General features: G+C 35.1%; 1 protein-coding gene across 1 annotated transcript; it reads right to left on the bottom strand.

The window, feature by feature from the left end:
- Nucleotides 1–22,322: 22,322 nt before the first annotated feature.
- On the bottom strand, nt 22,323–25,177 carry LOC127132417 (F-box/LRR-repeat protein 3). Its single transcript, XM_051061369.1, has 2 exons — nt 23,287–25,177; nt 22,323–22,684 (listed from the first exon to the last, which is right to left on the bottom strand). The coding sequence occupies exon 1, from the start codon at nt 25,066–25,068 to the stop codon at nt 23,290–23,292; it is 1,779 nt and encodes a 592-aa protein (XP_050917326.1). The 5' UTR covers nt 25,069–25,177; the 3' UTR covers nt 22,323–22,684; nt 23,287–23,289.
- Between the last annotated feature and the right edge of the window lie 1,187 nt (nt 25,178–26,364).

Below are 26,364 nucleotides of genomic sequence, written 5' to 3'. Positions count from 1 at the left end.
ATCCAGACCGAAGTGGCATTCAGGTCAGTTTTCCGGTATCCAGACCGAAGTGGCATTTAGGCCAGTGTTCCGATGTTCAGATCGAAGAAGTTTCCGACGTTCAGGTCGATGCAGCTTGTGGCATTCAGGCCAATTTTCCGATATTCAGATCGAAGTGGCATTCAGGCCAATTTTCCGATATTCAGATCGAAGTGGCATTCAGGCCAATTTTCCGATATTCAGATCGAAGTGGCATTCAGGCCAATTTTCCGATGTTCAGATCGAAGAAGTTTCCGACGTTCAGGTCGATGCGACTTGTGGCATTCAGGCCCATTTTCCGATGTTCAGATCGAAATCCTTTCCAGTATTCAGACTGATGAGCGGCATTCAGGCCATGGTTATTTCTGTGTTACCATTTATTTTGGTATCCAGTTTAACATTCTTTTTCGATATTCAGACTGACTCTCACCGTACCAGACGGATTCTTCTTTCAAGACCACCTATTTGCCGATTCTGACAGACATTGTTACTTCACTTCACTTCAGTGCAAATTTTTGGGCTTTTATTGTATTCAATCCCTTGATACCTCGAAAGCACGAAAGCAGCTGCCATCTTCTTTCCAAGTCTCCAGTTGATTGAATAGGGGCAGCTGTAATACCCCAAAATTTACCCTTCATTTTTCCTGGAAAAAAAAACGAAAAAAAAACGAAAAAAAAAACGAAAAAAAAAACGACGAAAATAAATAAATTATTTAATTAATTAATTAATTAATTAAATAATTTAAATATAACAAATTATTTTGGACTTGGGTCTCCCTCATTTGAGCCCATTACCCACGAAAATCAGTCTATAAATACTGAAGTTTCAGTCGAGGAAAACACACTTGGAGTTACACTGGGAGATTCACTGGAGAAAGAAGGAAGAGAAGCAAAATATTCTGAGGTTTCCTTGGAACAAAACCCTGAGGAAAAAGATAGTGAGAGAAGACCTGACAGAGAACTCAGAGCAGCCTCCAAACCCTGAAGGGAACTCAACTTGTAAACCTCACGGGTGCAACTCAATTTCAATCAAGCTCTCCAATCAGGTTTGCCCTATATCCATCATCTTTATGCCTTTTATTTGAATGCTCTAAATGTATGAGGTATTATGGGTGAATTTGATACCTTTTTTGTGAGCCTTTTGTGAATTTTGATGGAATTATTCATGTGGTTACATTTTGATTTAGGGCCAACTCTGGGTTACCCTATTTTGTTTATTCTAACCTGTCTTGTGTTTCCATGGCATTGTTTTCTCTTGATTTCATCCTGCTGCTCTAACCCTTTGTCGAGTTTTGTGAGGGCTCACATGGCTTTCGCAGAGACACTCGCGTGGTTTCCCACTTTATTTGTGGGATACCCCCTGGAGTTTTATTCTGATTATTCGTGTTGACTGATTTCCTTTGACGGTCCAGTTGGAGACATTTCAGGGTTTCTTGCCCCTTTAACTGTTATAGCTTCGGATCTTTATCCGTGTGGTAATTTTTTCCCTTTCTCATACTTTATCGCTTTCTTAGCTGGAAGACCTCGATAGGAGGCAATGTTTGGGCCCCTTGGTGGCATTTTACTTTGAGATACATGTTTTGTGTTTTGTATTCATATCCCCACGTGTAGCGTGGTTCCTTCGTCAAGGACTGCCTGTTTGCCCTCGAGCATCCCAAACCCTAAAACCCAAAGCAACACATTTACTCCTTCTACTACAGGCGAGTAAGTCTCCAAAGGTCGAGCATCCGGTAGATTGCGTAGTGACGTCGTTCGTCCAAAACCCAATCCATAACCCCGTAGTTAGCCGAACTACGGCTTGCTCTGATTCTCATTCCAGATGAGATACGTAGGCATAAGACGCGATGTCTTAGCGAGCACACATCCCCCCAACCCATAGGTCAGCCGAGCTACGAAGACTCTGATTCTCATATTCAGATGAGATACATATGCAGTGGATGCGACATCCGCGCGAGTCATTTTCATTTAACCTTTTTTTTTTTGGTAAACAGCACAAGATAAACCCACATCCTTTAGACAAGAACTACAAAAGTGGATCCCGTAGAGTACTACGGATGCGTAGGGGTGCTAATACCTTCCCTTCGCATAACCGACTCCCGAACCCAAGATTTGGTTGCGAGACCCCGTCTTGTCCTTTCCTTTTTCAGGTTTACTTCGAGCGTTTCCTTTCCCTTCTTTGGGACGAATAACGCACGGTGGCGACTCTTCTGTCTTTTTCTTTCGCCGGTTGTTTTTTTTCGCACTGTATTTTTCAGGTTGCGACAATATATATATATATATATATATATATATATATATATATATATATATATATATATATATATATATATATAGAGAGAGAGAGAGAGAGAGAGAGAGAGAGAGAGAGAGAGAGTACATAAAGATTTGTTTAGGCAGTTCCCCAATTTTCGAATTTGAATTTAGATATTAATATAATAAGTCTTACTTTACAGATATATGTATACAATATATGAGAAATAAAATCCCACGAACCCTAAGTTGTTCTTGACTCTAGCACCTCTAAAACCCTTTATCAAAGATTGATCAAGACACCAAAAATACCGTTTTAATTCACCTGTTGTTGCTACTTCCTTGCACGACCTCCTTATCTAAAGGATTTCACCCGACTGAATTAATCTCAAGTGCACACTTGTTGGACCCAAGATTTATCGACACGATCCATTGTTTCACGTTTCTCCCTTGCACGACACACCTAGTCCCAAGGCTTTTACTCGATCGGGTCCGAATTGCAAAATCTTTTCCAAAACCTTCAAACCCTGAAGATCTGGAAGGAAAACCTCACCTCAATTTTCTTATTTGAACCCCTCAAAGATCTCAACCCAATATTCTCGGTACAACAAATCTAATTGAATGTTATCAATCCTAATCTAGATGACACCCAATCAAAAATTGATTATGTGTAGTTTGATTGTGTGTATGCATAGATTGAATTGAAGATAATGAGATACTTTGAAATCCTGGATTCATGTAGTTTTTACTCACTCTAGAAATCTTACTAGAGAATGTTGCATGTATGAAGTATTTATATGCATGGTTGAATGGAGGCAAAAAGGAAAGCAAATAACTTGGAGAAAATATGAATTTTTCAAAAAAATTATCATATAGGTCGACCTATAAGATTTATGCGTCAAACTGTAGACAACATGCATTGACCTGTTCAAGGTCATCGTCGACCTATAATAGCTATGTGATTCCTATGTTTCGACTTGAGGAGTCAACACATGAAACAGAAACTACAAGCTTTAATATTGCAGCATACACGTCGCCATATAGAATGCATGTGTCGATCTATAGCAGTAAGAATGTTTCTATAGGTCGACCTGTAGACAGGATGTGTTGACCTGTAGACAACATGGGTCAACCTATAGACAACATGTGTCAACCTATAATGCAATTTTTCACAAAAAATTATTTTACATGCATTTTTCAACAAAAAAATTTATCATGCATTTTTATGCATGAGACCTTTTCCAAATTCTTTTATGCTTCCTAATTCTAAGATGCACATAGAGAATCAGAGGATATCGTCCAATATACATTAACTCTAAAGTATCCTAGTTTTGGCATCATACAAAATACATCTAAACGAATTTGCACTCACATACTCCCCTTTTTTATTATGGCAAAACTTGAGACAATGTGTCCATGTTTTCAATTAAAGACTCCCCCTGAATATATGCATCCTAACTTCATAGTTATTCTCCCCCTTTGACAATATTAAAAATAAACAAAGTAAATCATGAGAAGTATCTTGAATCACACATAAACCAAAATAACACACAGAGGCGGTTTGCAAAGATAAGAACATCAATACGATAACACTCACATAGAATGGCATACATATTGAAAGAAAATGCCTAAACATAAATACACACATGTAAGACAAAAATACAATATTATTGTCACAATGAAGGTCAAATAACATAGCACAAACGTGAAATATGAAGGATGAAATGCAATCAAAAACTCTTGAGTTGCTACAAAAGCTACACACGATTACGTGACATATGCCTTTGGTACTCCCGAAATGTTGCACATGCATGTGCTCTAGCAAGGCGATAAAGATTTATCACCATACAAACCAAAAACAAAGATGTTACCATAACAATGACACACAACAAGAATGTTCTAACATTATACCATGTTCAATCAAGTTTCATGCTAGAATAGATAACAAGTCAATACACCAAGAGCATATTTCAAGCATATAGAGAGAAAAGCACAAAGTCAATATAAGCATATAATTGAAATACATCAATAGACATTTTTGGAAGTGAACATTTATAAACTAATTCAAACATCAAGAATATCAGCCATTTAGAACACAAGCAACATGTAAAGATAAAAGCTTACTTACAAAAAGGGAAAATGAAAAAAGGAACGATATTACCTTTCTTATGAAATGATTAAGGATGCACTCTATATTTCTTGACATATACATCCTTACCATTTTCATTCTTTTCCAAGTTTCAATTTATGGTCATAGAAGTGTCAATAAACTTTGCATCTTCCATACCAAATCTCTTTAGCTAGTCGTTGCAATATTTGGTTTAACACACACACGACCCTTCATTAAGTTGTTTGATTTAAATACCAATGAAGTAATTCAACTCCCCCATAAGGCTCGCCTCAAACTCACCCTTCATAACCTTAGAAAACTCCTCTACAAGTTGCATGTCAGTGGATCCAAAGATAATATCATCGACATAAACTTGAAATATCCCAAGCAAGCATAAGCTAGAGACGGTATAACATACATGTGAAGATATTTAGATAAGGTCACTACAATCATTTTAAATGAAATATACATTGGTTATAACTTGAAATTTTCAAAAGTGAACACTCATAAAATATATCACACACAAAGTAAATCATATACCTTTGAAAAATAAATAGGCAAAAGAAATAACTTCCTTACAAAGTGAAAGTTGAAAAGATATTATCTCACTGTACGAATGACGGAGGATCCATATGCATTTCACAAGAAACTCTCGAACGAAATTTGGAATAAATGCAAAACGTGTCATACAACCTTTAGACAACAACGATCTTACCAGTTTTCTCTTTGACAAAGTACTCGAAATTATGATTAATAATACATCCGAGAAGATTATTAATTTGATGATCATTGGAGGTTCTCCAAGTCAAAGATAAATCATCCACTGCAGTTAGACTTTCAACCTTCTCCTTTTCACAATCGTTATCTTCTTCCTTCTCATGTTCCACCATTTTAGGTTGATCAATTCCTTTTTTAGTTTCATTGAGAATATCTTGTGAAGATATACCTATATCATGAAAAAAAATACTTATCCTGACATTTCTCAGATAAAATTTTAATAGTAATCAACACACTTTTACCAATTAAAGAACACTATAAATTGATTCCTTTTGGTCACACAACCCGTCTTCCTTTCCACCAAGTCAACGAAATAGGGAGATGTAACACGTCACATGTATTAAGTATCTACAAACAAGATCACATACTCTCTTCATAGATCTAAGACATTTATCCTATAAAATCAACAATAAGTGTTAGGTACCAAATATTCATTGGGTCCTTAGGGGTGAGTGAGAACAAGGTTGCATTTGGGAAACCATTGAAAGGCTCCTTTAGGAACTAAAAATTTCCTAAATATACAATTTTCAATAGTATGATCTTTCTTGCAATAAAAGAGATAAGACAAGTTAAGATGAGATGTGTCTTTTCTATTAGACTCCTTTTTAACAAATTTATGTTTCTTATATGAATGGTTCAAATACCTTTCATACTTAGACGAAACAATAACATAAGTAATCTTTGGTTGTAAGGCTTTGTCTAATTTGACTTGAAAAGCATTTATCTCTTTTTGACAATTATTACAAGATTCACAACCAAAACTAGAAGGTTTTTCATCCTCATTCTTGTCACTTTGAATATTTATCATAGATCTCTTAATAGCTTCCAACATATTTTATGATTCTAACACTTTAGTTTCTAAGTGTAAAAATACTTTTTCATGTGAAGCTAATTTGTTAAAAGAATTTAAGGCCTCTCTATGAAGATTTTCAAAGGAATTTTGTAATTGAGAATAAGATAAATCACTAGTAAGCTCAAGTTTAGAAGGACTTACTTGTTTCTTCTTCCTTCCATTTTCCCGAAGACAAATCTGGGTCGATTCTACACTTGAATGGAGCTTTCGTCACTTGAGAAATCACTTGCACTCTCACAAGCTACATAACCTATTCTAGATTTACTATACTTCTTATGATGCCCTATTTCTCTGTCTTTATTAATCATGAGACATTTCGGTCTATAGTGACCAATTTCACCACAATTATAAAAAGAGCTTCTAAATTTACCTTTCCTATTCTCACCATTTTTTGAAGACTTGGACTCCTTTCTAAATTTGGCTAAGTTTACTTTGGAGTGCTTGACTTTGTTATTCCTAATATACCTTTGGTATCTCTTGACAAATATCCTAACATCATCATCATCATCATCATCATATTTCTTGTCATCCCATTCTTCACACTCACTAGGCTCATTCTTTGAGGACTTGAAACTAGAAGTCTTTAGAGCAATAGACTTCTTCACCTCTTCCTTGTCTTTAGAGCAATAGACTTCTTCATACTCTTTTTCATGTTTTTTTTCCAAGAAAGTGAGTTCTTGCTCATGTTCTTTCAATTTACCAAACAAATTAGTAAGATCAAGTGCTTTGAGATCATTCTCTTCTTTGATCGTGGTGACCTTGGGTTGTCATTCCATGTTAAGACATCTTAAAGCCTTTTTAGTAGCAATGGCATTGGAGATAGGATTACCTATATAATTCAATCTATTAATAAGATGTGGATACACATACAAGCTTTTCAATAGTCAAAATTTTCACCGATGAAAATAGGTACTCTATTATATGCCCATTTAGGTTCGACATTATCTAATAAGAAAATCTTAAGATCGGAAACAACCGAAGCTCGTGATACCACTTGTTAGACGATAGGCCTAGATCTATAGGGGATGAATAGATCCCAAGTTAAAATTTTATTCAAAAATTTTATTTAGAAAAATTTATGGCACGGAAGCAAGTTTCAAATATCTCCCAGATTCAAAATCGTCTAACCGAACCTACTATTAAAAAGCCCGGATATGCATAAGAGTTCCAATGGTATGATAATAATCCACAAGTTGATTTATCAACACTTCAAAAACAAAATTGAATACTCTACTATAGTAACGGTCTATCTCCAATGATAATAACACACAAAAAACTAGTTGAAATAATTTGTCGAACATTTTGCGTGCGATTAATAAAGTTTAGATGTTTGTATAGTGTTTGTAGTTATTAGAAATTCAGTCACTACCAAAAGGTATGTGATTACTACAACAACAAAAAATTCACAATTATTCAAAAAATATTATCCAAATAATGTTGATCAAGAGATCAAAGTAATCAACAATTTACGAACCGAAAAATAAAAGAGAGAGAGAGGGGGGAGAGAGTACAAAAGGATTTGTTTAGGCAGTTCCCCAATCGACCTTGCTATGGGTACGTCTGCCCTCAATTCGAATTCGAATTGAGATATTAATATAATAAATATTACTTTGCAAATATATGTATACAAGAGATGAGAAGTCAAATTCCACAAACCCTAAGTTTGTTCTTGACTCTAGCACCTCTAAAACCGTTGATCAAAGAATGATCAAGACACCAACAATGTCACTTCAATTCACCTATTATTGTTACTTCCTTGCACGACGTACTTGTCTCAAGGCTTTCACCCGGCTAAATTAATCCCAAGCGCGCACTTGTTAAACCTAAGATTTATCAACATGATTCATCATTTCACGCTACTCCCTTGCACGACACACCTAGTCCCAAGGCTTTTACTCGATCGGGTCCGAATTGCACAATCTTTTCCAAAACCTAAAGATCTTGAAGGAAAACCCCACCTCGATTTTCTTATTTGAACCCCTCAAAGATCTGAACTCAATATTCTTGGTACAACAAACCTAATTGGATGTTATCAATCCTAATCAAGATGACATCCAATCAAAAATTGATTATGTGTAGTTTGATTATGTGTATGCATAGATTGAATTGAAGATAATGAGATACTTTGAAATCATAGATTCGTGTAGTTTTTACTCACTTTAGAAACCTTACTAGAGAATGATGCATGTATGAAGTATTTATATGCATGGGTGAATAGAGGCAAAAAAGGAAAGCAAATAACTTGGAGAAAATATGAATTTTTCAAAAAAATTATCGTATAGGTCGACCTGTAAGATCTATGCGTCGACCTGTAGACAATATGTGTCGGTCTGTTCAAGGTCATAGATCGACCTGTAACAACTATGTGCTTCATATGTGTCGACCCGAGGAGTCAGTACATGAAATAGAAGCTACAAGCTTTAATATTAAAGCATACGTGTCGACCTATATAATGCATGTATCGACCTGTAGCAGTGAAAATGTTTCTATAAATCGACTTGTAGGCAACATGTGTCAACCTATAGATAGCATGTGTCAATCTATAATGCAGTTTTTCACAAAAGCCTTAATGTTAAAGTATATAATTAATGTTACATTAATGTAGCTTCCTAATTCTAAGATGCACATAGAGAATCAGAGGATATCTTCCAATATACATTAATGTTAAAGTATCCTAGTTTTGACATCATACAAAATACATAGAAATGAAGTTGCACTCACACTCTCTGCTAGTGTGAACTGACCTTTATGATGATGTTTCATGAGTAGCGGTAACCTGAATAACTACTAACTTTGATTGTGTGCATGTTGATTGATTGTGTACCTGTCTTAGGGAGAATTTTGATTCTATTTTAAATATGTGGCAACCACCTTAGTTGTGTTACTTCTGCTCTTGGTGTTTGCTTTGATTGTTTTGTTTGTGTTTTGCTTATGTTGCTCAATTTGTAAGACTTACTCATGCACATCTTGTAAGTTTTTTTTGAAAGAATTGTTTTGCCAAAAATTTTCAAAGGGGGAGATTGTTATTCCTTTTGATTGGATGCATTTTAAAAAAAAACATTGAGCATTCAACATGTTTTGGTGAAGAAAAGACACATGTGGGACACGATGTTCCAGCATGTGTGCAACACTTGGTCCTTGTTAGCAGACCAATATTGTTGTTGTTCTAAGCGTATTTTCTGGGTGTGTGCAACAAGATTTTTCGTTATATTTTATCAATGTGTTAATTATATATGTTTAGTAGATAAAATAAAATAGATTTAATTGGAGATTTAAATTTAAACTTAAATCATATATTTTTGATGGAGGCTTTTGAAAAATAAATCTTAATTAAATCTCCTACAAATCTGGACGTGATCTCAAGTCAATTGCTCATTGGAGAAAAGCTCTGAAGTTACATTGTTATTTAAGGAGACTCAAACCTAACATTTGACGTGTGTGAAATTATTGAATATCTTTGTGTTAAGGTTTCTATTTTGAGTCTTTTATTTATGTTGTTGTTTGTGCACCACTCTAGAGTCTGCATTCATATCCAAAGTCATAGAGTATGATTTATTAGTTTAGTTATAATTCGACCTTCAATATTCTGATTATTGTATTAATCACTAGGGTTAGTGATTGAGAGAAAGTGAGAGGGGTCTGATATTTAAGGGGAGTCCTGAATAGAAATGCACTGATAGAATTAAGAAAAAGGGGCATTGAACTATGGTTGTTCATCTAAAATAATTTGTACTAATTCTATTGAGAGTGAATTGGAAGTCAAAAAAGGAGGAGGCAAACCATACGGTCAAATGAGTATTTTATCATATAACGTCAAAGGAGGAGACAGTAGCACCAAAAGGAAGAGGATCAAATTTCTTATTCGATCAGGTAAGGTTGATCTTTGCTTTCATCAAGAAACCAAATTAGGTTGTATTGATAGCATTTTAGCATTCAACTGGCGGGTAACAAGGAGGTGGAGTGGAACTTTAATGGGTCTAATGGGGTTGCGTGAGGTATGGTGATAATGTGGAGAACAAATCTATTGGATCTAAAGTATAGTTTAGAAACTTTGTAGATATTTATGCTCCTTGTAGTGCTAAGAAAAGAAGAAAGGTACGAATATATTTGATAAAAATGAAAAGAAAGAGTATCGGGGGTGATTGGTGCATGGGTGAAAACTTTAACGAGTTATAAGGCGGAAAGAATTGGAATTGGGGGGATCAGAGGAGGTAAGATGGAGGATTTTAGGAACTTGATAGACGTTACTTGGTATGGTGGTATATTCATTTGGTATAATGGAGGTGGAAATGCAATGAGAAGACTAGATAGAGTTTTGTTGTCAGAAAGTCTAGTAAACACTCAAGAGATTTGTAAAAAAATTGGAGTACAGGGAAATAATTCTTAGGAAAAAATCAAGACAGATATGGTTAAAGGATGGAGACTAGAACAATAATTTTTTCTTGATAAAGTTAAGAAAGAAAGAGTTAAAAGAGACGAGTTAATCATGCTTACTACACCATATGGTAGAGTAAATGAGTGAAGGAGGTCAAAGATGAAATGAGGAGGCATTTTGAGAACTTGTTTAAAGAAGATAGCCTGAATAGACCTACATTATATGGTTTTGTTTTTGAGTCTTTATCTGAAACTTAAAAAAGTATGCTTGAAGAACCTTTCTCAGAGAAGGAAATTAAAGAAGTTGTATGGAGTTGTGATGGCTTTAGCTTTGAGTTCTTGAAGAATAGTTAGAAGTTGGTCAAAGAAGATGTATTCATATTTGTTAGAGACTTTCATTCAAAGGATGTACAACCTCTTTCATAGCTTTCATTCCCAAAATCCCGGAAGAACTTGTATGTTGTGTTCACAGGACCTTATGCGGCTAGTAGTAGGAAATTCCAACTTGAAAACCACATCATTGATCTGTTGGATTAGCTTAAATGGCCCAAAGAAGAGCATGGTCAACTAGAACTCCCTTCCCCTGTCACAGACGCTATTATTCCCTCCTAGTGGTGATGAGTGGAATTCCTCAGAGTAACACTTCATTAAATTGGGATGTTGAAGAAATGCAAAGTCGCTCGCCCATTGAAGTGTACTAACTCCTAAAAACTTGAAAGTGATTATGAGACGTGGGTTCTTGATTGATCTGATTAATAAATCCCTGCAACTCATCTTTCAATTTTCCACTGAGGTATTGTAATTTCTTAAGTGTGGAAGTTATGGCGCATAGTTCTGGTGCATATGTAGAAAGCATTGAGAATTTTTGGGCAAAACTACTTGCTAAAATAACATATATGATGGCCTTGTCATAGCATTGAGAGCCCTGTAGTCAATGCAAAAATGCCACGTAATGTCTTTCTTGCGAACAAATAGTACCGGAGAAGAGAAAGCACTAGAGTTGTGTTGGATAATACCATTGTTAATCATCTCTCTAACTTGCACTTCAATCCCCTACTTCTAGAAATGTGGACTCCTGATGTTGTGGTGGGAGTGTCTTTTATACCATAAATAAGGTTATGAATTCTTGGGTCGGCATGAGGTTCCGTCCAAGTTGTTGTTGTGTAAGATGAATTTGGGGGTAAGGTGGAGCTGTAGCATCGTGTCAATGGTGTTGGTAGCCAAGAGTCGCTGATTTAGGTTACTCCATCAGTTAAATTGGTTCACCCGCTATCTAAAAGGTCATAGCCAATTATTCATAGTTTGTGAGAATTTGGCCTAATGTCTTCGACCGCTGGAATCCTTGAACCATTTTTTAATGCATGATACATGTTACTTTTAATGCATCACGCAAAAATATTAAAATGTTATTTATATTCGGGATATGGATCTTCGGATGGACCTAATACACACAATTAAGGTCATTATGAGTAACGTCCTAAAAGTTAGACTTTTTTAACCCGGAGATGCATCTCCAAAATCTTTCTGTAGATGCATCTCTGTAACTTATGTGTAGTAGTATAGAGGTAGAAATCAAAAACTTGTAATTTCACTAAATAAAAATTTCATTCGTAACATAAAATCAACATTACATAGATGATTTCAACACAAAATGCAACATTACACTTCAATATCCAGTTGGATGCTTCAACATCTTCACAATATCTTCGACCGATCTTGAAATCGTCGCTTCCAACACGAGCGAAACTTTAGTTTTGAAACGGGAAAATATTTTCCACATAGCTCTTACATCTGCATCTGTCTTGAGCTCAAATTGTTGAACTGAATCTTTCCTCCGTTGTCAATCGACGGTGAACGATACTCGAGTTTCATAATTTTTCGACTGCCTCTGTAAGGTAGGAAGTTATGGACTTCGTATTTCATATCTGCAAGAGAGGTGTACTTGTTGAGCTTAAACTTTCGTCTCGGGTGTCGCGTTGGAGAAGGAGACATTTGTGATATATCAGATGATGTTTGTGTGTGATATTTTAGACATTTTCAGTTTGTGTGAAGTAAAAAACAATAGCACCTTAATGTACAGAAGTTATAGACAATTATGGACCTCAAAAAATCTAGCATACTGACTCTGGAAATATATCTTCGATTATGCACCCTATCATCTTGTTTTGGAGATACATCTCTAGAACCTCTCCTGAACAGACAAAAAATATAACCTTTAAAAACAAAACCTACATGATGACTTTGTTTGGCCAATGAACAAATGTTTTGGCAAAGATAAAATATATTAAAATATATAAAGAAATTGAATATATTACACTTCTTTAATATTGAGACACAACATACACTTATTTGTTCGGCTAAACAGGAAATTAAACGAATTGAAACATTTGTTGCCGACTAAATCTATGGGTGGTACCCCCTTTGACTTTTGCGCATTTGATTATATTTCAATGTTGCTCAACTTCTCAAACTCTTGCATCATTTCCACAAAATGGTTCGGCCAAGTCTCAACTTTTGTTGTTGAATGAGTCGTCCACTCCGGTGATGTAAGAGGTAAAAGGCATCCCGGTTTCAAGTAAACTTGAACAAAATACATTGATTTTCAAATCCACCTAATACACATAATATGATCATTTAGATTTTGAGGTGGGGCGATACGCATTGGGAAAAATGTTTCTGAAAAATCTTATCGTGTAAGATCAGCACACACTTTATCATACACACATGATATAAGCTGACCCATTTCAGGGAAGCACATTCATTTTGCCTCCGGTGTCGGTGCACTAAGGCAAGGAACAAGAGACTCAAAAATTGCATCAAAAATTTCTTTCTTTCCGTATAGCCGTGTATGATTCTTTATGAGTCATCAACTCTTTGATAAGTTAATTTCAGACAAGTGTATGGTTATCTTCTCATTTACCGAGTAAAGCCGAAATAGCTTCATAACCATAATTATCGTCTCCCTCAACATTGACGATTCGCTTGATGTATTTGTGCATAAAAACCAGCATCTCGTCAATGAATGGAATCTTTGGTGGAGGGGGTGAAGGAGGAGGTTTTCTAATGTGAGCTCCTTTAAAAACACTTTTTTGAGATTTTGGAGTTGGTGAATCCGATTTTTTTTGGTCAAAATATTCAAAATATAAAGGAAACCACATCATTGGATTTTCACTCGATGTAGGCTTGAGCTTCTTCAAAGAACCTTTTATTTTCACCAGATGAGAGGGTGGTTTCAAGTCGTTGGTTTCCGGATAAGAAATCTTCCTCAACTGTTCTTTGATGTGGAGTTTCATGTTATCATCGACTTTCAAAAATCTCTCTTGTATCACTTACCATTTGATCAAGATAGAGATATTCAATTTACGGTCTTTCATGACACCATCATCATCAAACATAAGCCTCTTCCAGTGAGTGTAAACCTTATCTATTCTTACCGGGCTATCAAGTTTCACCTTTTTTACAATAACACAAGCACATGGGAGACCATATGTTTTCACAATTATGCATCCACACTTTGCGATATCGGACCCTACATTATTAGTTTGTTTAGCTTCATGAAAAATATAATTCAAATCCGCTCGAGATATGTTGTCAGCCAATTGAGAATAAAGATTGTTGTCTTTAAATCTGTGTTCTAAAACTGTGATGCTCCAATCAAATGACGTATGTATCTCATTATGCTGATTCTGAATCATTCGATTTAAGGAGTCCCAATCTCTACACAAATCACACTTACAATTTTACAACCAATTCTTCAATGTAGCACGGGCATACTCAACTCACTTAGTTGTTGTATTTTCAAGGTGTCTAACCTGATCGGTCCAAGCACAAATAATTTTCTTCTTCACCTTGTCAAGAATTGTGCTTTCAACATATTTCAACAAGTCGGGATATTTTTCTCACACTTTCCTGAAATGCATAACTGAATCAACATATAATTCTTTAGTGGAAGAATTTACTATACGATTCCATGCATCCATTATTTTTTCCACAACTACACCCGCCTTCACCATTTTTCCATCTTCGGCCTTTATTTGTTTTATCCCTGCCGCGGGTTTAACCCGACTTCTCACATTCTTTGTTATGTTATACCTACAAAGTAATGCGTAAGAAGTAGTAAATACCTTTGCAACTGAATTCATCAAGGCGGTATTGTGGTCGATAACAATCACTTTAGGCATCTCTTCTTGGTCTTTCAACATTGTCTGACACACTTCTAAGGCTCAAGTAACATTCTCCTATTTTTCGCTCTCTAGAAATGCAAACCCGGCAGAATAGATCTTCTCAGTAAAGGTAACACCAATCATCTCCAATAATGGAAGTCTATACTTGTTGGTCTTGTACGTTGAATCAAGTATGAGCACAGTAGGAAACGTGTTGAACAACTTGATGGAATCATAATGAATCCAAAATATATCTCTAACGGTAACTTCATCCTCTCACATTCGGTACATAGACACATAATTGTTATCATCCAATAGTTTCAAAAGTTGTTGTGTTTCAGTTCTATCCCCCCCCCCCCCCTAAGCGCCTTGTTAGTTTGGTATTCAATATTATTATACACTTGCTTGATATTTGAGATATTTCTCGGTCTTTTATGTTTCAAAGTTGCAAGTATATTTTTCGGTTGAACCATATTCGATGTCATGTCAGCAACACATTTCTTCTCTTCGGGCATGAGGCGACATGCAATTCGATGACCAGCTAAATTTTCAGACAAATCATGGTTATGCAAACCATGTATAACATTAAATATATAGTTATTGTTTGCTAAAACATAACCATGCAACTTACATAGACAATCGCATTTTCTTGAACCAATGTCATCTCGTTTAAAATTTTCGTAGAGGAGGTATATATTTCCCACTTCTTTTGCATGTCATTCTCACAAACGCATATCTTCTCTCCGAACCATTATCGGACCTTCTGATTACTACACCAAATCCTAGTTTGGAGGTCTCCTTACAAATCCATTGAAGCATGTGATCACAAAATTTAAACTTTAGCTCATTTTTAAATTGGTTGTCAACATCTACCGTCTTCACAACAACACCTTTGACATTCTGAGACACAACATGTTTGGGGGAAATATCGGGGTGCACAATATCTAATGAAAAAAATTACCATACAACAGTAAAAAAATTCTAATTATGTAAACAGAGCTGAAAAAATAAACACAGACTGATATCAAAATGCATTTTCGAAAGAGTTCATACATGTTCCGAAAGAATGAGAGGTGTGGGTGGGGGAAGAAGGATATGTGTTAAGTTTAGGACTTCTAAGAGTTGTTTTGGGTTGGCTTTCTATTGGGTCAAGTATTTTAAACCTAATAAAAAGGGAATTGTTTCTCCCACCTAAGTAATGGAAAAACACTCTAAGAAAATCTAAAAATACTCCTACAAATTTTAAAGTGTATTTTCAAACACATTAATTTCATATCAAACACATGAGTAAATAAAGTCACACCTCACTTTTTGTCTAACGGAGATGCACTTCCATATTCATTATATATGCATCACATGCATTCCTAACTGCGACACCCTCATTTTGACATAAATGCGGTGTTTTAAAATCGGACTGAACCGGACGGTTCAATCGGTTGGATCGGGAACTGGAGATGAATCCAGTTGGATCAACCTTTCAAAACTATTAGTGGATTAAAACCGGAAAAACCAGATTGAACCGTCCAAAATCATTCGAACCAAAGAACCAGAGCCGATTTTGTAAAACCGTTAGGTTCAAAAAATATGCATAAAATCAACCATTTTTTTAGTTATTTTTAAAATTTTAATATGTTAATATCAAAACTTAACATACATTCCCCAATCACAAAAAATAATTCCATATTTTTTGTACAATCATACAAACTTCTAAATTTTGTCACTCCTATTAGAAGTAATTCATATTTATTAGCTGTACTATTTTCTTAGCCCCTAAGTTTGTTAGAGGGTATTTTAGTATTTTATCCTATTCTAGTAACCCTAGTTTTAGCTTATAAATAGGGTGACAATCATTGTAACTTTTATCATGTTTTGTAGCTGTCATTCTTAATAGAATATTTCCATTCATTCTACCTTTGCACCAACAATTGGTATCTAGAGCTCCGGTTCGGATTCATTGGGAAACACGGGAAACACGAGTGAACGTGAGGTCTTGTGTGTTTGATTTTGATTCTTAGATTCGTGTTGAATCTTGAACAAAATCTGATCAGAATTTTTAATTCTGTGGGTTGGGAAACACTGTGAGAAATCTGAGTGTACTGTGCAAGGTAGAAAGATGAACGGAAACGGCAACATGAACACCAAACTTCCAGTATTTGACGGTAAAAACTGGAATCGTTGGATGATCCAAATGCGTGTACTGTTCGGTGCTCAAGATGTTCTAGATCTTGTCACTGATGGTTATGTTCCGGTAGCAGCAGATGCGACGGATGAACAGAAAAACGCGCAGAAGGAAGTAAGGAAGAAGGATCAGAAAGCATTGTTCTTCATTCATCAATGTGTTGATGTAAATGTGTTTGAGAAGATTGCAGATTCAACGACAGCAAAGGTTGTGTGGGACACACTGGTTAGATGTTATGGTGGTGACGCATCAGTGAAGAAGGTGAAGCTTCAGTCCTTGAGAAAGCAATATGAGAATCTCAACATGAAGAATAATGAGAAAGTTTCTGAATACATCTCCAGAGTGATTCTGATCACTAATGAGATGAAAGCGTGTGGAGAAACTCTTTCTGAAGAAACAATCATGGAGAAGGTATTGAGATCCCTTACCTGTCAATTTGATTACATTGTGGTAGCAATAGAACATTCCAAAGATCTGAGCACCATGAGAATTGAAAAGCTGCAGAGCAGTCTAGAAGCACAAGAGTTGCATTTGACTGAGAGAACTTTTGAAAGGGAAGTAGAGCAGCAGGCTCTGAAAGCAACTTCTGGTATGAGGTATCAGAAGCAGTCAGAAGCCAGGAGAAGATCTGATGGTGGTCAGAAGTCAGAAAGCTCAACCTCTGATAGACAAAAGAATGCTCAGAAGGGAAAAGAGAAGTATGACAAGAAGAAGATCCAATGTTACTGTTGTAAGAAGTTTGGTCACTTTGCTAGAGACTGTTGGTCAAACAAGGAGAGAAAATCAGAAGAAGCAAATATAGCCAGAAGTTCTGATGACGAATCTGTGCTATTGATGGCCTCTGAATCTGATGATATGGATCTGATAGACTGGTGATATATGGACACTGGCTGTTCAAATCATCTTACTGGAAACAAGAAATGGCTGGTTGACTTTGACTCTGAAAAGAGGACAAAGATCAGATGTGCTGATGACAAATATCTTAATGCAGAAGGTATGGGAAATGTCAGAGTGATTCTGAACAATGGGAAAACAGCATTGATTCAGAACGTGTGGTATGTACCTGGCATCAGAAGCAATCTGATGAGTGTGGGACAATTAATTGAGAAAGGTTTTTCAGTTACCATGAAGGACAATCTTCTGAAGCTGTATGACTGCAATCAGAAGTTGATTATGGAGTCAGAACAGGGAAGGAATAGAACATTCAAGGTGAATGTCAGAACTGCAGACTCAGAATGTCTTAGTGCAACAAGTGCTGAGAAGGAGAGTGAGTTGTGGCACAGAAGATTTGGTCATTTGAATTTCAGAAGCTTAAAACATCTGAATTCAAAGAAGTTGATACATGGAATTCCTGCAATTAAGAAGCCTGAAAAGTCATGCAAAGTTTGCATGGAAGGAAAACAACCACGATTGCCATTTGCGTCAGAAACTGCTCCAAGAGCAAAACATGCCTTGGGAGTTGTACATTCTGATGTGTGTGGTCCATTTCCAGTAGCATCGATTGGAGGGAATAAATACTTTGTGTTATTTGTTGATGAATTCACAAGAATGACATGGGTATCCCTTATTAAGTTTAAACACGAGGTGTTTGATGAATTCAAGAAGTTCAGAATGAAGGCTGAGAATCAGAGTGGTCAGAAGTTGAAGATTCTTAGAACTGACGGTGGAGGTGAGTATAACTCCAAAGAGTTCCAGAAGTTCTGTGAGGAGAATGGAATTGAGCATGAGGTTACTGCTCCTTATACCCCTCAACACAATGGTCTTGCTGAAAGAAGAAACCGCACTTTGCTTGATATGGTGAGAAGCATGCTAAAGGAGAAGAAGCTTCCTCAGAAGCTCTGGGGACAAGCTGTTGCCACTGCAACGTATGTATTCAACCGATGTCCTACGAAGAAGTTGAAGGAAATAGTTCCAATACAGAAGTGGACTGGAGATAAGCAAAGTGTTAGTCATCTGAAGGTGTTTGGTTCTGTTTGCTATAAACATGTTCCAGAAGCCAGAAGACAGAAGCTGGATGATAAAAGCAAAGTGATGATTCTGATAGGGTACCACAGTACAGGTGCATACAAGCTCTATTGTCCAGAAACCAACAAAATTGAATTCAGCAGAGATGTGATTGTGAAGGAATCAGAAATTTGGAATTGGGATAAGTCTCAATCTGATTCTAATGTTAGAACTTCTGAAGAAAGGTCAAAGTTAAGAATTTCTGAAGTTGGAGTAAACTCTGACGTTGATTTTGATTCTGATAGTGATTCTGACTCTGGAGAAGACTCAGAAGATGAAGGTGACTCTGATGATCCAGACTCTGATGATCCAGACTCTGATGACCCAGACTCTGATGGTAATCCAGATTCTAGTGGCAATTCAGACTCTGGAAATATGCCAGCCCCTGAAGATGGTCAAAGCTCTGGAGGAAGTCAACCATCTGAAGTTAGAAACTCTGAAGCTCAAGACTCTGAACAAGTTCAGAGACCACAAAGAATCAGAAACATCCCCAGAAGATATGCAGAATTTGACATGCTGCAAGACACTGAAGTAGACTCTGAAGGAGAAGTTATTCAGTGTGCCATGTTAGTAGACTCTGAACCCATAAGTACAGAAGAGGCTCTTAAGCAGAAGCTCTGGCTGAAGGCCATGAAAGAAGAACTTGATGATATAGAGAAACAAGACTTGGAAGCTGACAGAACTTCCAAAAGACAAGAAAGCCATCAGCGTCAGATGGGTTTTCAAGCAGAAGTTAAAGTCAGATGGTTCAATTGGCAAACATAAAGCAAGGTTGGTAGCCAGAGGATTTCTACAGAAACCTGGGCTGGATTACTCTGAAGTGTTTGCACCTGTAGCAAGACATGAAACAATCAGAATGGTGATTGCAATAGCTGCTAACAGGAATTGGCCTCTGATGCATTTAGATGTAAAATCTGCATTTTTGAACGGTCCATTAGAAGAAGAAGTTTACGTGTCACAACCTCTTGGATTTGTGAAAAAGAATCAGGAAGGGATGGTGTACAGATTATACAAAGCTCTATATGGATTGAAACAAGCGCCCAGAGCTTGGAATCAGAAGATTGATTCATTTTTCAAGAAGCAAGGCTTTCAGAAATGTGAGATGGAGTACGGTGTCTATGTTCAGCATACTTCTGAAGGAAATATGACTCTGGTATGTTTATATGTTGATGATATACTGCTGACTGGAAGTTCTGAACAGGAGATAGCCAAGTTCAAGAAAGTTCTGATGAATGAATTCGAAATGACTGATCTAGGCAAAATGACATACTTTCTAGGGATGGAGTTCAGATACTCTGAGAAAGGTATTATTTTGCATCAGCTCAAGTATGAATTAGAACTTCTGAAGAGATTTGAACTGAAGAGTTGTAAGATTGCTGTCACACCTTCTGATACAAATCAGAAACTGGATTCTGACTCTGATGGAAAGGATGTGGACGCTACAACCTTCAAATAGTTGGTTGGTTCTCTGAGGTATTTGTGCAATACCAGACCTGATATTTGCTATTCAGTTGGGATGGTTAGTAGGTTCATGAGTAAACCTAAGTGGTCCCATTACCAAGCTGCTGTCAGGATTCTGAGGTATATCAAGGGAACTCTGAAGTATGGAGTATTATTTCCTTCTGGAAGAAAGGATGAGTCAGAACTTCTGAGTTGTTCAGATTCTGATTGGTGTGGAGACAGAGTTGACAGAAGAAGTACGTCTGGGTACTTATTCAAATTTCTGGGAGGTCCAATTTCTTGGTGTTCCAAGAAGCAACCTGTTGTGGCGTTGTCAACTTGTGAAGCTGAATACATTGCAGGTGCTGTTACTGCATGCCAAGCTGTGTGGATTCTGAATCTATTGCAGGATCTGAAGATTAAAGTAAACAAACCTCTGAAGCTGATGATTGACAACAAGTCTGCAATCAATCTTGCCAGAAACCTAGTGTTGCATGGGAGAAGCAAGCACATTGAGACCAAGTATCATTTTCTGAGACATCAAGTTCAGAGGGGAGTGTTAGAAGTTGTACACTGCAGCACTCAGAAACAGTTGGCAGATGTTCTGACGAAAGCTATCAAGACTGATCAATTTCTCAGATTAAGGGATGGAATTGGTGTTACAAGTTTTGATGGAATATGAATTAAGGGATGGTATTAGAAGTAATTCATATTTATTAGTTGTACTATTTTCTTAGCCCCTAAGTTTGTTAGAGGGTATTTTAGTATTTTATCATATTCTAGTAACCCTAGTTTTAGCTTATAAATAGGGTGACAATCATTGTAGCTTTTATCATGTTTTGTAGCCGTCATTCTTAATAGAATATTTCCATTCATTCTACCTTTGCACCAACAACTCCATTATAGTTTTTCTTTCAACCAAACTCCATCATCATCACGTTGTCTCTTTTAAACATAATCACGATATCCAACTCAATATTGATTGTCGTTCAAATCAATATTATTTGTTATCAATTAAGACTTGTTTGTCGTAGTTCAACTCAAATTTTTTTTTTGTTTAATAAAGTATATTGTATTATTTAATTTTTGTATTCTATCTTATTTTATTTATGTATTCTTAATTATTTGAACTTTATTTTAGTTATTATATTCTATTATTTTAATTTTGGTTTGAATTAGTTTAACTTTTTTTTTATTGTAATTCTTTAATTTGGTCAAAATGAAGGTTGAAATGAAGTGTAGAAATATGCTATGTTATTATATGTATTATTGATATTGTTCTATTAACTTTGTAATAGATTTTTGAAATATTTATTTTATTAAGTTGTGAACGTATGATTATGTGTGACATATCTATGAAATTTAGTTTCATATTATTAGTTTATTCAATAAACGGTTCGACCGTAGATTTAACCGGTTAAACCAATTAAACTTTAAACCACAAATTTCACCGGTTCAATTCCGGCCCGATTTTTAAAACATTGCATAAATGGATCTAGAGATTCATCTTCGTAGCAGATTACAAATATACACTTTCTTATTCATCCTAGACAGTAAGTTTTGGCATTTTTTTATATAAAAAATACAATGATGCAATTCATCATGTACTATCATAATAATCTTTTTTAAAAATAAAATCATACACTTAATGCACAAGATGCAAGTGCATGATTTTAACGCATTTAGTATAAAATATTATCAATCCCACAAAGACCAATCGACCATTATTGTTCTCTAATATCACTATGTTTATCTAAGGCAATGAGAACGAGAGTTCTCGTCGACCGTTTGTGCCCACAGCGTTGTTATTTATATTTATAATGAAACAATATTTTCTTATAGAAAAAGGATTAAGTTGAAGGTAATGTCCGCTTTGGCGTGACTGATACTAGATTTTGTCTTTGTAATCTAACTATCCGGTTTTACATATTCAAATGCAAAATCTCTTTTCGAAAATAATCACTTTTATTTATTTAAAGAGTTGCTTTAGATAGAAAATTTAATTCAGAATCAACTCGTTCTAATTTCGGATTCATTGCAAAAGTTGTATCGATGCTTTATATCATCTACCTTAGATTAGTACAAATTATATAATTATCTCTGTTGGCATGTATTTTGTGAAAATTCTAATGTAAATAAATATGGTGAGTTGATATGGATAGCAGAAGTTGAGATAAATAGAATAAAATTTCAGTGACATGAAAACAAGGTGAGTTTATGACAGACAACCTACTACTACAATACAATTGTAGAAATAATATTCTTAATCAAATCACAGAGCACAAAATGATTTCATGTTTCTAGTGCCAATATAAATAACTCTTAAACACAATCTCAATATCATGAGTCTTTATCTTTAACCATATCACTCATTTTTCAGCATGATCAGCATAATGTTGCAGAACAGAAAATACCACACCATCTCTGTACCATCCAAAATATTTTGCATTGCTTCCTCAATGTGCTCCACACCGATTGAAAGACACTAACATTTACTACTTCGGCCAGCCCCATTCGCTGTATGAGGCCAAAGAAAGTTCATTATTATCACACACTAGACGGAGATATGTGATTTTTACAATAATCTAACAACATGGTCCAGGAAAAAAATGTAAATAAAACACAAATGAAAGCCATTTGAAGCACAAAGTTATGAAGCCAATATAGAATGTAAACAAACACCCTTCCATCAGAAATATTCAAATAGAATGCAACTAGTATGATCTATGAAGCATGGTCACCTCTAGGAGTAGGTGTGTCGCGGTGTCCAACACATGGTGTCCGACACTTGTATAAACCACAAAACTAAAGTATGTAATGTTGGCAATGAGAGTTGAAATAAATACGACACAAGAATATTATCAAGTGACATAATTTAAGGCAACGCCAAGAAAAGAAATACAATTTAAAACAAATTGAATTAAAATAATAGATTTCGGGCCCTCTATTGTGCCTAATACAAAATATGAAAACTTTCACAAATATATAAGCAATTATCAGGCACAAATTGAAGAGCAAATACGCATATAAAAGCATAAATAAATAAATAGAACAATTTCGTATTGAAGTGTGGCTCATTCCAGAACAGAAAAGTAAATATGAAAAGAAAGACATCTTACATTTCAAAGTCTAAAACTGGGGCAAACAATGCATCCTCGACGCAACAAGAGTTTCCTCTCACTTTCACTGAAACGAAAATGAGGTGGGACAGTTATCTTTCTCAATGATGGACTTGAAAATAGGACTGAGGCTGCAACATTAATATGCACATTCAAACAGTTTCCCAAATCTATCTCTCTGAGTTGTGTGCAGTTTTCCAGCACATATTTCACTCCCTTCTCTGTGCATCCAAGACAACCATTTAATAACAATTGCAAAAGCCGAGGACAATTTTTTGAGATCACATAGAGTGTAGCATCATCAACTTCTGAAAATGACAAGTTTAGCATCTTCAACTTGGGAACTTCAAAGTTCATTTCAGATAGCTTCACTCCCGAACTTAAGTTACATAATGATAAATTCAAATGACTTATCTTATGACATCTCTTTAAAACTTGAATAATACCTTGTTGAGATATGTTTTTGCAAGATTTCAAATCAAGCAAGTGCAAATTGGGGAAATGAGAAACAATCATTGTGATGCTTTCATCACTTAACCATGAATTGTAACGCAAATAGAGAGACTTTAATTGAGGGTATACTCCAAATTCCATCAAAGAATCATAATTCATTACACTCTTACCCCCAATGTCTTCCATTTTGATGTCACTGAGTGAAGGACAATTCATAACCAATGAAAACAAAGCTGAATAAGTGACCATAAAACATCTACTCAACCTTAGCGACAACAAACCAACAAGATGAGAAGACAGCTCCATAACATGATTATCATTCAAAAACAAGATATAATCAAGTTCCAAATGTTGGATAGATTGACACTTGGATAACAAAGAAAATATTCCGGCATAACTATAGCCATGGCCAGATGCCATAATAAAAGTCTTTAAAGGAAGACCTTCCATTGCAATAGAGGTAAGTATTTCATCCGAAATAGAATCAGAGGAATATGACAAATCAATATAAGTTAAATTCTTGAAATTCATCAAGGAGTCAATGACCCGTGGAATAAGGAACAGAGGAAGGCACAAATACCTCAATTTTGTTGGTTTCTCACCGAGGGCAGAAACAACACCTGCTCTGGTTATTTTAAAACAATGAAGCACACTAACCTCTTCAAGATGCTTGCAGTTCTTAAACAACTGCATAATTGATTTGTCATTCATATAAAAGTGGCCAGTGAGATCAAGCTTGCGGAGTTTCAAAAGTGATGATGAAAGCGCCTCAAACCCATCGAGAAAGCTACGGATAGTTTCACCAGCGATAGGATGAATAAGATGGAGGTCGAGTTCTTCTATTAAAGGGAAACATTCAGCGATGAGGAACAAGTGAGTGCAACTGAAAGAAGATATATGGGAGCAAATGAGAGAGGTTAAAGTTGTAAAGTTTTTAGAGAAAGCTCTTAAGCCATTAGCGGGAATGGTAGGTTTGTGAGAGATATTGAGTGATGTGAGTTTCAATGGGAAAAGAGAGATTTGAAGGAGAAGTGAATCGAGGTCACCGTGGAAGTGAGTGAGGTCGAGGGAGGTAAGGTTTGTGAATCTATGGAAGAGGCGGGATAAGAAGGGGGCTGTTGGATCATATATAGTGAGAGATGATCGGATACGGTTGGTGATGGTGAACCACTGCTTACAGACGGCGGGGATAGACTTCAAGTTACGTTTATGGTCGTAGTCGTCACCGTCGCCGCCGTGGTTGAGAAATTCGAACACACATTCCCAGCATTCATCTGGTAAATATGAATACTCAGCTTCTTCCATTATTTTACTTCTCTTGAGTTCCATTGATCGTCGACGCGGACTGTCTTCCAAAGAACGACGGTGGTAATCGTCCAATGATCTAAGTGGTTTTTCTAATTCTAGGTTTTATGTATGAGGTTAAATTTTGAGTAGGGGTGTATAGGAGTCCAAAATTTTAAAATTAAATGAGTCCTAAAATATATCGGTCCCCTAAATTAAACTAAATTCCCATAAAATTTAATTGAAGCCTTAATGCCTATCATTTTTTAAAATTGATTTTTTAAAGAAAAAATTAGTATCTTTATATTTTCATGAATTTTTTTTAAAAAAAAAAAAATCGACTTTTTTAATTTTATAAAAAATCGATTTTGTTTCAAATAAAACTAAATTTTTTTATTAAAAAAAATCGATTTTATTTTTCCGTAAAAAATTGTTTTTTTTTTATTTTCAGAAAAAGTCAGTTTTTTTTTATTTTCGAAAAAAGCCATTTTTTTATAAAAAATCACATTTTTTTATTATTTTTGAAAATATCGACCTCTTTTATTTATAAAAAAATGACATTTAATGTTTCGGAAAAAAATCGATTTTTTTGTTGAAAAAAATTGATTTTTTTATTTTTGAAAAAAATCGATTTTTTTTTTTGAAAAAAAAAATTTATAAAACAAATCGCTTTTATCATTTTAAAAAGAAATCAGTTTTTTTTTGTATTTTCAAAATAAATATTTTTTTTCTATTTTTGAAAAAAAAAATTCCAAAAATATCAATTTTTCAGAAAAAATCAAAAATTTAAATATTTTTAAAAAATCGACTATGTTATTTTTTTTTTTGAAAAAAAAATAATGTTTTTCTTGAAAAAATCAACTTTTTTTCTAATTTTTGAAAATAATTTTCTTTTTTTTTCAGAAAAAAAAATTAATTTTGTAATTTTTTTATTATTTTTCAAATATATATTTTAAAAAATAAAATATTTTGTTTCAAATAAATTATATTTTGAGCCCCTCACTTAAGCCCCTTAAAAACCAAAAATAAGATGGGGCTTAAAAATAAGGGGCCCAAAAATTATTGATTTAGTAAGAGGCCTAAAAAAATTGGGTCGAACAGGGGGCCTAATTGTTGGGGCTTTCTCATTTAGGATTTTTTTGACCCTTCTAATTTTGATATTAGACTTTTTTATTTTCTATAAATTAAATTTTGGGGTTTTTTTTAGTCTAGGTTTTTTCCAATTCTTTTAATTAATTAGTTATCATAATGATAATGATTATTTTAGTTTGCTTTCATTTAGATATGGGAATATCAAGTCTAAGATCTTGAACGGGGTGGAAATGTTAGGAAGGATTCTTT

Source organism: Lathyrus oleraceus, chromosome 3 (assembly GCF_024323335.1).
Source record: "Lathyrus oleraceus cultivar Zhongwan6 chromosome 3, CAAS_Psat_ZW6_1.0, whole genome shotgun sequence".
Taxonomy (NCBI): Eukaryota; Viridiplantae; Streptophyta; class Magnoliopsida; order Fabales; family Fabaceae; genus Lathyrus; species Lathyrus oleraceus.
Note: the sequence above shows the minus strand (reverse complement) of the source record. Positions and strands in the feature narration are given on the sequence as shown.

Bases quoted from the DNA above. Each gene is read 5' to 3' on its own strand.
- LOC127132417 (XM_051061369.1), bottom strand. From the start codon at position 25,068: ATGGAACTCAAGAGAAGTAAAATAATGGAAGAAGCTGAGTATTCATAT.